At 42.5% G+C, this 15,043-nt stretch overlaps 1 protein-coding gene across 7 annotated transcripts in view; it reads right to left on the bottom strand.

Annotated features, from left to right (window-relative positions):
* Nucleotides 1-4,295: 4,295 nt before the first annotated feature.
* elf1 (E74-like ETS transcription factor 1) overlaps nt 4,296-15,043 on the bottom strand; it is a 37,778-nt gene continuing 27,030 nt past the window's right edge. For 6 of the 7 annotated variants that reach the window (XM_058649598.1, XM_058649596.1, XM_058649600.1 and 3 more), the window contains 8 exons: nt 14,601-14,657; nt 11,205-11,379; nt 10,361-10,465; nt 10,114-10,275; nt 9,891-9,974; nt 9,043-9,235; nt 8,518-8,874; nt 4,296-7,459 (listed from right to left, as the gene is read on the bottom strand). In XM_058649598.1, coding sequence (XP_058505581.1) covers nt 6,655-7,459; nt 8,518-8,874; nt 9,043-9,235; nt 9,891-9,974; nt 10,114-10,275; nt 10,361-10,465; nt 11,205-11,379; nt 14,601-14,657 — 1,938 coding nt within the window. In that variant the 3' untranslated portion in view covers nt 4,296-6,654. The remainder of the gene's footprint in view (nt 7,460-8,517; nt 8,875-9,042; nt 9,236-9,890; nt 9,975-10,113; nt 10,276-10,360; nt 10,466-11,204; nt 11,380-14,600; nt 14,658-15,043) is intronic. The other variant, XM_058649602.1, reaches the window with a different exon arrangement.

The raw sequence follows: 15,043 nt of genomic DNA, 5'->3' as shown, positions 1-15,043 counted from the left end.
TTTTTGCTTATTTTACCAAGGACCAAAGAATGTCCTGTAACTAAGTGCTTTTGCCCATTTTTCCAGAATAACGTCCAATATCTGGAGGTCATTCACAATTTACTGCATGTTAAAATACTGTTTTAACCATTTAAAATGAAGAAGAACAAAAATGGTTTATTAAGAAAAGCATGCAGTTGCAGTTGCAGAAATTTGAACAGTATAAAACATATTTACAATAACTTTTTGTGTGTTTCTGTCTCTAAATGTCCAAAAACAAGCCAAAGGTTTTCCTCCCACGTTTTTGACATTGAGACAAAGACTCAAGTATTTTTATTTTTTTATTTTAAATTATGTTTTATACTGTTCACATTTCGGATTTAACACAAACGCTGGTGTTCATGTACAACTACGGTGTTTTTTTAGAACTGTTAATACACTATTTTAACATGCAGTAAATTGTTATTCTGGAAATGGGCCAAAGCACTCACTCACAGGACATTTTCTGGTCCTTTTATGGTTAAAATAAGCACGCACACAAAAAGTCCGGATAGACATTTTGAGGCTTAGGTGTTAAAGTGTTAATGAAACTATTCCGAAATACAAGAACTTGTCGCTCCATGTAATCATCTCTCCTTTCCTCCAGCTGTTTTGTGTCGTGCTTTCACTAATTTGATCATTCTCTCATACATCTAAATGTTTTCCAGAAAGGCATTAAAATTGTCCTTAAGTTGAAATATTGTATAGCTGAAAAGTAGACTATGTTGGACTATGTTATAATTGTGATTATTCATTCCTGCACACAATCAAAACGATTGCTCCGGCGAGTGTTGTTGTGAGAATGACCTCCATTAGAACCGTGTGTAAAATAAATAATATGTGACAGTGGAAAAAGCCTTTTCATTCATCCAAACTGTTTGTACTTTTGTTGCACTTGTTAGACTTTGAAATTGGCCTTGTAGGCACAGAACACAGCAGCCCTCGCGTTTAATTATCCAAAATATAATGTGCTGTGTTGTTAGGCTGTTTAATTTTTTTTTATATTAATTGTATTGTCCTTATTTAACCTTGAAAATTGACTGGCGGGGCCAGTAACATACTAGCATTTCAGGCTACATAATTATTATAGGACTACAATTTCAAATAACATGAAATGCCTATTTTTCCCCATCATCATTTAATTTCCTGTGTCACAAAAGTAAACCTAGTCTATCCTAGTATACGTTTGTGTAATTCATTCGTTCATCGTCTCCTCCTCACGAGGGTCGCAGGGGGTGCTGATGCCGATCCCAGCTGACATACGGCGAAAGGTCGCCACTCCATCACAGCGCCACGTGGAGACAAACAACCGTCCACACTCCGCACTCGCACCGACATCTACGTTAGGAGTGTCCAATTTGCCTAATCCACAAATCTGCTAGTTTTTGGACTGTGGGAGGAAACCTGGAGAACTCTTGTTCCAAATGGGTCGCGAACACAGGTCATTCAAGGTCGCGTTCCTGCAGCAGCACATGTATGACATGTTAAATAAGGATTGAAATCACCTTGGAGAAATCAAGTGTAGTTCATCCACAGTAACAGTGTCTGCGTTTGTGGTTTTCTCGCGAAATAACTTCTAATGCTGAGGGAATTCAAGACGACTTCAAACACATGAAGAGGGAAGAGGAAAAAACCCCATCTCCAAGGCGGTATTTATTTGTGTGTGCTTTTCAAAAATCAAATCATCTCCGATTACTGATGTGTGACATTTTAAGAACCAATACGTCCAACATGACATGAGGGGAATTTGCATTCCTGACATGTATGAAGCCGTTCGATATCGTCTGTGCTAGATAGGAAGCAACCGCGTGACAGTGATCTCCTCCCCTTTGTAGACAGAATGAATGAAAATGACACCCTGCGACAATCTCCCACGTGCGTTAGACACCGTCTCGGAAAGTCCAGCACTTGTTTATAACAGGGGTTTTTTTCCATGAGCACAGGAAACAAGTGTCAGAGATGCAGAGATACAGAGCATCTGGCATGTTGCAGTGCAGTGCAGTGCAAACCATCTCACCTAACCTGGGCCTGAGAATTGGTGACTACCATTGTGGCTCACAAACTAATTATTACATTTTGTTGCTGAACAAAAACATACACGGGGACTTCACTCGTAGCCTTTTTTGCTTTCATTTCAAACGCTCAGTCTTTGTTTCAGATCCATGAGTTATTATAATGAGGCGGTAGGGAGTGAAAACCAATGTACGAGTGTCTGTATTTCGATTAGTGACCTGAAGAAATACTTCTCTCCAATCCACACAGCCTCTCAGCCTCCACCATGGACACATGTATTACCAGTGCCATCTTGTGTGCAGAGAGGTGTACTGCTGCAATATCAAGCCACAGATTGTTGTTTGTTCCTATTATTTTCTGCTTTCCTCCTCATTACGTTCATCCACGCTGCACACTTCTCCCGTCTTTAAATAGATTTACTCTTTGGTCCTTTGAAAAAGCCATGATTATTCAAAGCAGTCTGCTTAAATGTAACCTTCACTGTAGTTTGCCACTTCTCCATAAGACTGCAGTCATCAACTCCCTCTCTCTGAAAACGCTGGAGTCACTCTAGTGACCTGATGGTTAAATAAGCTCCCCCTGTACTGTTCCTGCCACAAGCTGGAGGCACAATAGTGTCAGCCATCATACTTCAACTGCTCCCACTGTGAGAGGCAGCATGGCACAGCAGTAAACACTCGCACTGTGTCGGTGGCTGCAGGCAACACAGAAATAGTCCTCCTCTCCTAGGACCGGGCTCTCGCTCCATCTTCGGGGGTCTCTGACTCACAAACCAAAGGAATAGCACAGACAGCTGTTAGTAGCCTTTCATTATTTTAGAAATCCAGAACAACCTGCGCTTACCATATGGCAGGTGATTGATGAACCACTGAAGGAAAAGCTTAGGGTCTGTTTGAACGTAGCGGAGGGTTGTTTGCTGCAGAATGTGGGGGCTTGAGCAATGACTTCAGACTCATTTTAAAAGTACTTTTCCATCTGCACAAAGGCTGAGGAAGACATTTGCAGGATGAAGTGAGGGTTTTGTGGTGGCTGTGTGTGTAGTAGTAGTAGTAGTAGTAGTGCGCTGTAAGGACACTTTTTCATACAAACGTATCTTTGTGAGGTCATTTCGGCTGGCCTTTACCGCTTTAAAGGGCTGAGACTTAAGACTTTTAAGGGTTAAGACTTGATTTTAAGGTTAGAGTTTGAATTAGGTTCATGTTTGGGTTAGGGTTAGGGCTCTTTCAGACCTTTTCTGACATAAACAGTGATCTTGTCAGTACTAGTAGTCCTTGTAGAGACCAAAACTTCGTCCTCGTTGATGGGGGAACCTCATTTCCAAAGTACTGGTTTAAGTTTAGGGCCAAGATTTGAATTAAGTTAGGTTAAGGTTAAGGGTTAGGGTTAGGGTTAGGGTTGATTTGTATTACTAGAATAGGGGTAGAATAGGAAAGCTAAATGCAAATCGGTGAAGTATTCCTTTAAATCAGGCGTGTTGGAGCAAGGAAAGATCAAGGACCAGGATTCAGAAACCCTGTTTTTTAGGTTAGGTATAAGGCTTTGTTTAGGCTGTCTGAATGATTTTAAGTCAATGCAGTGTCGTGAGAGGAATAGCCGTGCAAACCTGAGTGCTCGCGCGCGCGAGTGTTAACCCTATGGCAAAACTGGATTGTGTGGTACACAGCTGTGCAAGTGGGTGTAGACAGAGCCAGGAACAGTAGGTAAGCCACGCTGCCAAACAGCAACCACCGCTAACCCCCCCCCCCCCCCCCCCTTCCCATACACACGCACACAAATAACCATTCCAAGAGACCCAAACGTCTCATTGTGTGAAACCACAGCCAAAACGTGTGTACACACACACAGCAAGCTGTGGTGGTGACAGACTCGGCTGTCTTCAGCTCTGGGCATGTCACATGCTAATGCATTTACATTCACCCACAGCAACTGGGGGTAGCAGTGCACTTAAGTACAGTCCAATCAGTCTCTGGCCTGATAATGGCTCCATTCCAGCTTCCGTCTTTTGATTTCTCTTCAAATACAGTACCATGTGGTTGAATTTCCCCCAGAGCTGCAACAGCCCAACAATACAACTCGGGAGTTTTCAAGGCAGAAATACTTAAGTTTCATTATCGTGACAGCAGAAATTAATTGACTACATTTCTTTCCATTTAAATTGACTCTTTAATTTCTCACAAATGTCTTCGGTGACATTTAATCTGTGCCTCGCGCAATTTCAAAACCACTTTGTCTGCAGCAAAACAACAAATAAAGAGGATATCCAGTGAGGAAGATTTTGTTTTTAATTAGTACACTGACTTTTTCTTAAAAATCTATTCTATATTCAGCATAAAGGAGGCCAATGACAACCCAAGACAAAAGACGCAACAACAACAACATAAGCAATGGACATACCTCAACATTTTCACAGACAAGCAGTGCTTAAAAGAAAATAGGCAGGGAAATACAAGAATATATACAACGCAAAAAAAAAAAGCAGCAAATCCCCATTTAAGACTGACAGAGTTCAATGCAAATGTAACCCAGTGTAATTACTGATTGTCAGAATGGAAGTATACATTCAGAATGTCTTTGCAGACCACTTTGGCTGATGTGGGGTTGTGAAGCAGCATTTAAACTGCTGTCCTTAGGTGCCAGAGCAGACGGAGGTCAGTGTGTCTGAATGTCCCCCCACTCTGCAGCTACAGAGTGGGTGGAAAATGCAACCAATTTAAGCTGTGATACCACTAAGGATCAATATGGCTTCTCATCCCGAGCCGAACCGACGGGCCAATCGGACGACTGACCAGGGAGGTCCTTAACAAAGTGGGACAGCAGATAAAGAAGGCACGGACTCGACTGACCTGAGAGCCAGGGAGGAGAGAGGAGAGAGAGCGAGGCAGGAGTGGAAGAGAATATATGAAATTAAGAGAGGGGAGAGGATGTCATTATGGATGACAAGTGAGAAGAGAATGATAAATTAAAAAAACAAAAACAGCACTGGTAAGATATGATTCCAAAAGACATAGTGATTTATACATCTCACACTTTATGAACACAGAACAAAGGTTTGTGAGTTCGTAGCCTCGACTGACTTACTGTTCAAAACAGTACTGAGGTATGTCCACTCAGAAAAAACAAAAAGGAAACCCAAAGAACATTCAGTACATGTTTTAAATCAGACACACAACTGAGGCTATTGACAATAAATGAATATAACAGTGCAATAATGATGCTGCACTGGGCACTTTGAGTCCAAAACTTAGAAAATAGCAAAGCTATATAATATGGAAGGCTGTACAAAGGAAAGCAATATTGATCTTACAAAAAAAACTACCAAATGAGCCTCATGGTATCAATGTTCATATTCTTTGTATATTCCCTCATTTATACACAGGTAAATAGAAGACAAATGTGGCTTTGTACACAGAATTTAGAAATTCAGAAAATAAATAAATTTGCTGTGGCCTTAAAATCTAATCTCAATTGTGTGTGTGTGTGTATGTATGTGTTTATATATATATATATATATATATATGTATATATATGTGTGTGTGTGTGTGTGTGTGTGTGTGTATATATATATGTATATATATATATATATACACACACGCACACATTATATATATATATATATGTATATATATATATATATATATGTATGTATATGTGCCTCTGAAGCACAGGTTGAATTCTTTCTCTCCACTTGTGCCTCAATCTCACTGTGCCTTCAGTCTGCAGCTCTATACAAATAGTTTTGATGTAGAACTGTCCTTGGTGGTCCAAAAATGCCCATTTCCATAGTAACACAGTGTTTTAAGACCAGGAGTAATAGAGAGCAAATGCATACCTTTGTGTTTATATGAAAATAAATGAGTAATAAGCTCTTAAAAGACTGAAAAGTCATTGAGTCCTTTTTTCTTTTTTTTAAACTTTCCCCCACTTGACATTTTCCAAGACAGTGTCTCGAGCTTTCAGACATCCTGAAGGTACTCTTCACTTAAACTTTGAGATGCGTGGGTTTTTTCCACAGGATTGGACAGCCTTAATACAGCATCCACACCTCATCCACGGAAACAGAAAGCTGAATGTGGTTTGAGACCTCGCACACGTACACTCTCAGACGTCTGATTTCATTGCACCATTTGGCATTCAGTCCTGGATTTTTTGGTTTAATTGAGTGTTCTTCCTTAAACATAAAAGGTCCAGTGAGATGTAAAAGCAAGAAGAAAACTAACTGGCACATGTTGTAGACAGACTCCCTGGTTTAAATCCAATGGCTGCTCTCCTAAAAGGGTGAGTGTGGGTGTCCGTGTGCATGTGTCCGTGTGCTGTATATCTGTGTTTCTGTCTGTGTCGGGGGCTTCATGTCTGCAGATCATTATCCAAATCTTAAAAGTCACTTCTTAGAAAAAAAACAAAAATTTTGATTATTCTTTTAAATTAGGCACATGGTCACAAAATATGTGAGTAAACAATAAATCCTTAGGTTGAACTGACCAACCTTAAGAGCAAAGCCCTGCAAGATCCCTCACGTCTGATCTCTGATCAGATCACTGTGGTAGGCAAAGAAAACAATGTCTGTGATAGAATGGGAGTTAATTGCTGTTTTTGGTTCAGCTTGTGCACGTGAGTCCAGCAGCCTTAAGCTTCTGCAGGCTCTGTCTTTATCTGGATAAAGTTTGCAGGCAGTTGAACGGACAGCGGCAGCTCCTGCAGGCCTTTGATTCCCTGCTCATGTTGGAGGGACATCTCTCCGCGCACTTCCAGCTCCTCCACCGGGGTCAGGCCCTCACTGGGGCTGCTGCTCTGCGAGGAATGTCCATTTATCGTAGTTTCGTTTGCGACCTGCTGGGCCAGACATTCACTTGTATCAATGATCACAGTCCTGTACTGCAGCTCCGCCTCCCCTACCTCTATCTCTTCTTTGTCAAACGTATGTGCCACCAGTGATGGATCGCCGTTCACCATCGACTGAAAGTAGCTGGGGTCCAGCATCTCTTCTTTGACCTGCAGCCCTGGGAAATCACTGGATTTCAGCACGGTGGCAATTACGGTGCCAGGCTGCTGTGCCACCATGGTTTGCCCGCAGGTGGTGTTGATGGCGACCAGACGTGGGAGGCCGTTGAGGTTGGAAGCAGTGGAACTAATGACTCCTGGAGGGGAAGTGCAGCAAGAGGAGGTGGAAACAGTGGAGGAGCCCAGACTGGTGACCAGGAGCTGCTGCGGGAGGCCATCCTCCAGGCTGCCGACTCCACCTGCTAGAGAGGCTGTTTGAATGGTGAGCACATCTTTACCACCTGCCGTGGTGGACGGCATGGTGTGTAGAATAACCCGCGGTGGGGGGGAGTGACAGGAGTCCCCATTGGTCAGAACCGTGGTGAGGGGAACAGACTGAAGAGACCCAGATGATGTCAAGACCATGGGAACTGATGTTGGAGTGATAGTCCTGAAAAGATGAAAAACAATAAAACTAAATATGTACTAATGTTTCCCGCATCATCTCACACAAAGCTGTACTAATTGAATATTCGCTTTATATCTTTGCAAACACAGACGAGGATTATTTTTTTATGGAACCCTGTTGAGAAAGTTACCCAGTGCACAGCTATGATCCTAAACAGCAGAACTAATGCCCTTATTAATATAACAAACAGCATTGTCAGCTGCGATGCAGAAATCATTATTCTCCTTGATTCCTATAACTGCACACCATGTTACGCTGCTCAGGAAAAAAGAGAATGACTGATAACACTTCAATAAATAAAACAAGCAGACACAGCAAACAACAGAAATTAAAGCGAATCTGAGCAAGCGACGCAATTGTTTTAAAATTCCCCTCTAACATCAGTAACTGACAAACACTAACATTATTATTACAGCCTGAATGAGACTGGATTATCGGGTCCATGTGGGTCCATGTTTGAGTCCACGTGGACCGTACTGTGCATGCTCCCTTGCTTTGGTCGAAAGAGACAATGAAAAAGATGGTAACCATGGAAACTTTTGTGGTTTGTGTGGTTATATATGGAGTGCCAAGTGCCCTCAAATGTACAACCCATTGCTCAATTAAATACTTAAAAGAGGCTGAACTCCTTGTGAGAAATTGGAGACTGACGCGGATCCTTGGTTAGAATGAACAGAACCGCAGTCGTGTACATTCAAGCAGAAATGCAAGTTGGCTCAGAATGCAGCAAGTATGACCCATTAGTAAAGGGCTGAGTGAGTCATATGTCACTAAAACGTCTTCATTCAGCTTTCAGTTTCAAAATCTAGCATACTTTACAGTGTGTGGGAAAACTCTGATAATCTCGCCGGGTCCCAAAAAACATGCAGATTAGGTTAATTGGACGCTCTAAATTGACCATAAGTGTGACTGTGAGAGTGAATGGCTGTTAATATCTGTATGTTGGACTGCGACCGGTCCAGGGTTGGTCGTTTATGTCGGCAGGGACTGGCTACAGCCCCCTGCATCCCTCATGTATGCTAGAAAATACCCGTTCTTACCTCATAGCGTGTGTCGTATCTTGGACACCTGACCCTTGATGCTGCTGAAACACATGGATAGACTGAAGGAGCTGCCCGGTCTGTTCGCCAAGGTCTTCCTGGTACAGATACTCATCATGAGGCTCCTTCTTCATCTGCTTCACGACTTGGTGTTGACCATGAGCACGCCCGTGCCCTTTGGACCCTCCGCGGCTGATGGACCTGCCATTGCTAGATCTCTGGTTTCCATAGCCAGCATTGGCTTCAGAGCCCATGTCTTCATCCTCGATCACCACCAAATCAGTCGGCATCTCCTTAAATTGGTATACGAGACGCTGGCCCTCCACTTTAGCCAGGATGCCTCTTTGATAATAGTACCTGAAGCAAAAAAATGGATAAGGCGCCTGTTGAACACACTATAGCAAAGTCTAATTAACTCATTTCATTATAAACATTGTACAACAATCACAGCTCGACTACACTGTTCGTGGAAACCTTCTGACTGATGCTTTAAAAACACTGTGCTCATCTGTATGTTCCTCTGACCTGAGAGCTCTTCCCATGGTCTCATAATTCATATCAGGCTTGTTCTTGTGTTTGCCCCACAGCTTTGAAACAGCTTTGGAGTCCACGAGCTTGAAGATGCCTTTCTCGCGTTGTGTCCACTTGATGTATTTGGGACAGGTGTTTTTATCCTGCAGTAAGGCCAGGAGGAATTCCCACAGGTAGATGGTATTGCCTAGAAAAGAGTGGGATGTAAAAATGAATTCATGTTTTTAACATTCCGGCAAAATCACACATTCATGGTCAGGCCTTACAGCTGTGCTATGGACATCTAAAATTTATTCTGTAATTTTTAGTTGTACTTAAAAAATATTATGTGGTAGCTGGAGGGTTACAGGAGTTGAAAGTGTGTGTGCCTTGGAAGGAAATTAATTATACCAAGCACAGGAGTAGATTACTCTCATTTGTGAGATACTGTGGCCAGAAGTGGTTAAAAACAGCAACACTCCCAGCAGTCACTTAAATCCCAGACAGCATGACAGGGTGATGTATATCTGTGCACCAGAACCTGCTGTCTCCAGCCCCCTCCTGTGTGTGTGTCACACTGTATTGTGCAATAAGGGTTTCACATCAAGCAGCACTAGTCTGTTTCTATCGGTAGAGCATCAGCGTGCCCTCCGGCCTGCAATCACTTCTGTTTCCCTGTGAAACACGGCATTGTGAGAGCCCCTCATCCATTAACTCAGCCAGATTCAACACAGCTGGACTACAGGGGTTGAGCGACATGGTTTGCACACTCGGCAAGAGGAAACCGAGCATACACAAGAGGAGAAGAGACCTTGATTTTTATTGGCTCATTAAAGAAAAGCGGCCTAGTTAGCGAGACTTACCTTTGCCCTCTTTGCTCTTCTTCCTGAGTGGCAGGTTAGGGGTGGTGATAGGGGAGCAGGGACGCACAGCCCGCGGTTTCCGCACTATGATTCAAATTGAGGGGGGAGTGTGTTACAAGGTGAAAGGTGACCGTGAAATCATCCAATTACTGCAAAACTGGAACATTAGTACATGAAATCATTGCTGTTTTTCATTAGGAAACGGGAGGAACTCGGTTGTTACCTTTGTTTTTTTTCTGGGGTTTCAAAGGACACTTTTGGGGAATGTCATCCATGGATGAGGTGTCCTCATCTAGGGACATGTCGAGGCCACTGTTGTCCATCTGATCTGGCCTCAGTGGGGCGTACGTCAGGTCTGACTCGAGCAGCGTGCCATAGGTGAGAACTAAGCACAAAGGAGAAATACAGGAACACAATAAACACGGACCCTTTTAAAACCTGTTGAGTGTTAACAATGCAACTGAGCGTACTCATTCGCTTCTCGTCCAGAATATTGTTCGGAGACTCCATGTTAAGAAGAGCGGCTGCCGCCTCACTCGTCTCCATGCTGTCCTCTGCACCTGAGACTGCTGTTTCTGTGAAAGGACACACTTTGATCAGCATAACAGATGATCTCAGTCTTTAGTTGCTTTTGGAACACAGCCCCAGTAACATAATGCACCGCAGTTGTTTCATTAATACATGGAGCGAGCACTCAGACAAAGTGTAATCCTTTCACTCGGTTTACAAGTACCATTTCAGTGTCCTATCTCGCAAGGTTAACTTTTGTTAACCCAAATCCAGATCACTACAAATAAATCTTCCTTGGACCACAACACACGTCCCCAGACAGTTACATCCAAATATGCCCCAATTATCAGAAAAACAGACAAACATAATTTAATGAAATCTACCAACATTAATTTAAAAGAGATTTAGTTGTGAAACAGCACATACTGTACACCAAATGGAGGCCAGTGATTTCCTGAATCAATTTAATTTCAACATATGAGGTCTCAATTTGATTGAACTTGATTCAATATTGATTCAGTTACAACACCAATTCTTTTTTTTCCCTCTATTTTTAAATATGAAATGAATGTTTGGCAGTGCAGTGCCTTTGGTGGAGAAGCTCCCAGTGGTCCTGCCATGTTTTTTAGGTACACGTCTGTCTCATGTGGCTAGATCTCGTGAGATTAAGAGGTTACCATATAAAAATGTATCTTGTGATTTTATGAAGCAATGCTGGATTAAAAAAAAGGAATTTTCTTTTAAACCCAACCCAAACCAAGGCCAATAAAGGGCTTTTCCACTGATAAAGTATAATTTGTTTACCTGAGAGGTCCACCCCTCCCACCAAGATGGATGGTTCCTCCACAACATGGTGGGTGGTGTCCACCATGATGCCATTGGACACTTCATCCGACTCCAGTCCCGAGTACACCTGCAGGAGATCTGTTGCAGGCACCTGCTCAACAATCACTGCCGGGAATACTGACGGGTCGTCCAGCTAAATGAAAACAGGACAAACACACACGCATATAAAGAGTATGAGATGTTGCAACACTGGGGGGGACTTCCACTGGGAGGCAAGGGACAGGCGGTCTTTGCAAATACATAAGTGTATATGCAATACATACACCATTAATTATGATGTGAAGTAGTTCCTCCACTTCAAATCATCATATAAAACCCCAGATGACAGCAAATTGATGTTATAACCCAATCTGGTCTACCCCTTTTTTATTGCCTTGTAAAATATTGTAGATTCATACTCAATTTCAGCTAATATGAAGGCACGTAGCATGAAGGAGTGTTCATTTTCGGCGGTGGTGCAGCAGTCCACGGGGACCCGCTGAAGAAGACAGGAACCAGATGTTTGATTTGGCCCTGTTCTCCTGAGATGCTAATCTAACGCTCAGAAATGATATAAGCCCAAATGAATGTTAATGGATTAATCATGAACTGCAGGCAAGCACCCTTTTCATCATGTCCTAAATGTGCGGTGGGAATTGTAACCTTGCCCTCTCATTTCAGGCACAGAACAGCGTGAAGCAGGAAGGACCAGAGGGAGTTTGAGCCGAACCATTGAACAACTGAGAGTTCCCTCCAACACAGGCAGTGTCAAAATCACTCACTGAACATTTGGTTCATGTCAGTGTCAAACACATGGGAATTAGCTCAGCCCTTTGAATAAGTGTCGGCCTTCTAAAACACTTATTCTGTTGTCTTTGTAAGGCTCTGGTGGACTTATGAGTCTAGTGTGTAAGAATTAGGGACTGTAAACTAGAACAAACTTGTTGTCCATTTCTTTGGTTAGTGTCCACTTACAAACCAGAAACACATGCTGTGGCTAATTTATCTGTTTGGGCAGCTGTAGAAGAGCATGGTGGCACAAAATTGCTTTTATCTTTATTTCAAAGCAATTAACCAAGCATAATTATTGGTAGTATATTCAATTTATGCCAAAAAAATACACATAGAATAAGATACGAGGGTGGTATGGGTCGTTGCGGGTCTGAAATACAAATAAATCAACAAATGATATCATTTTAATCCATAATAATATTTTTTTTTTTTACAGCCATCGCCTCAAGTTGCATTTAGTGCAAAAACACTCAGTGTCAACTAACTACCAGGAGATGGCAGCAGACTACACTTTAAAAATTAGCTTCTGTCACTTCTTTCACTATGGCATTGCCAAGTATCTCATACAACCTATTTGTTTTATCGAGGTTTAGCATATTATCATGTTTCTTATTCATCTTAAATTATGACATTTTGACAACTTGCCCGTTTATCAGCACTGATTTAACAACACTCTTCAGAAAAGCAGTTTTATAAGAACTTAGGTTAAATATGTTTGCAATGCTCAATGATGCCATTTTAAATTTTAAACACTGCAGATCAATAAAACCACATTCTTAACGTGATAAACATTACAAAGGGGGAAACAGATGGGACTAAAAAGTGCAGTAAGAGAAACTTGAATGAAGGCCTATCTGTCTCTTTAATACAAGTGCCCATTGTTGGTTTAGACCTCAGGGCATACCAGGTGTCTGGATTTTTAGTAGTGGGGGTAAGAAGAGCAGTCAATAGATGTGAGCTACACTCCCATTTTGGCTACTCTTTAACCGTGAAACTAACAGACCGGCTCTTTATTTGGACATGGAGGTGGCTGGTTAGACCCTCTAAGCAGCACTTGGGGCGTAATTAGCAAAATATGTTTAATGAGTCAATCTTGTGTATTGTACACAGTGTTCGTGAGAAAAGAGAAAAAAGATGGCTGCACAACACGCCTATCATAGCTCTGACAATCGGCAACAAACATCCTGTGTCACCTCAGGACAGAACCACAAGGCCCCCTGTGGCTAATAAAAGCCCTTGATTTTGCTTTGACTACAACGATGTCTCACTGACATACACTGGATGTTTCCCATTAATGAGAGCCGTTGGTAGACATATTATCAGATAGCAAGTCAGAGAGGCGACCACCACGTCTCCTCGTCTGGACCGTAATGATGTTTGCTGTCCTTGAGTGAGAGTCAAGTGTGTGTGAAGACAAAGGCATTTTTAACTTTTGGTTTGCTGAGCTCCTGAGAGAGTAGCACCTCCCACCCCCCCTCCCATCAAACGAAAAGTCACACACAGTTTTGCTGACAGAGCAAGAGGCAGCCGATGACTCTGTCTCCACGGTTGTTCTGATGTTTACTTGATACTGTGTTTTTTTTTTAGCAAGCAACACCTTGAGACTCTTGTCTTGTGCTGTCATGTAAATCAAGAGTTGATTGGAGTGCAATTTCAAATAGCATGTTGTGATATGTACAAGATAATAACAATGAAGGAGAGAAACAATGTGAGAAGGTGCCGTTCTTAGGGAGAACTGGTGTCAAACATGGCCTGACGAGCAATGCTCAACATCAGAAAGGTTTCAACAGCTTGTTCCTCTTTGTTTACTTGAAGTGTTTCTGGTAGGGAAACAGGAGCAAAGCGAATCAGGCCTATTTGAATTTCTGAGTTCCCCTTTATGCCTTTGACAGCAACAGCATCTGCTCAGCCTGCCCCAACCCCCGCCCCCCCCCCAACCCAAAATGCAGGTAGCCTGTTCTGCTTTACCTTTACCTGTTCTGCTTACACAATGTAATGGAGGCCAACTGTCAGCTCAGACACAATATCCTCGCACTGACAAGATTATTCGCCTACGTAAAGTAATACTCTCAAAATGCAGATTTATCGAACACGCTGACATAAGCATAAATATTTGTATTATCTATATTTAGCTTACAGAAAAATTACAAACCTAAATAATCCCCCTGCAGTAATTACATGATGCACCTCAGGGAGCTACTTAACTGACATAGAAACACAGACAGTAAGGATAACTTGTGATTTCACTCAGCTACAACCACTTTATTGTGGCAAAAATAAATCTTTACTGTGGCAGTACTAAAAATGTACTGTTCCTATTTAGGGGCAATTCCAGGCCTTGAAAAGTAGAGCCATACGGCTTGCATAACAGGTAAAATGGGTGCAGCAAAGAACAAAACTGTCGCACTGGAACAATGCAAGACCTTAAAGTGGAATTATCCCATGCTTTACAAGAAGCCTTGCAACTGGTCGATCAGGTTAGGCCTGAAACCAGTGCTATTCAGGGATCCAATGACAGAGTGTCACTCTAGATACACACATACAGATACTGGTACACATAAACACACATACATGCACACTTACAATCAATCCTGCTCCACAGGATTCAATGACGGGTGTGGGGAGGAAATAACTGCACACCTGACCGGGCAATGAAAAGACACATAGGTACAGGTTCACATCGTATGCACACACAGTAACCTTTGTGTCATAAACACATTCATTGCCAAGCCCCACCCTTCCCTCCCACGCACCCTAACCTCACTGCAGGTTTGTCAATCTTTCCATTTCTGTGCTGCAAACAGCACACACTCCTCCTCCTCCTCCTCCCAGACCTCCTCTCTGCTCCATCCTCCCCTCTGCCTGCCGCATTCATCAACATGTTCTCACAGTTAAAGATCACAGGCTCTGAGCCACAGCCTATCCTGCCCCGGTGACCATGCTGTTTAAACAAGTTTTCTTTGTGCTCTCAAAAAAGTCTTACATTCATCAACAAGACCACATACTCTTCATCAAAACTACAAACC

Source organism: Solea solea, chromosome 14 (genome assembly GCF_958295425.1).
Source record: "Solea solea chromosome 14, fSolSol10.1, whole genome shotgun sequence".
Classification (NCBI taxonomy): domain Eukaryota; kingdom Metazoa; phylum Chordata; class Actinopteri; order Pleuronectiformes; family Soleidae; genus Solea; species Solea solea.
Note: the sequence above shows the minus strand (reverse complement) of the source record. Positions and strands in the feature narration are given on the sequence as shown.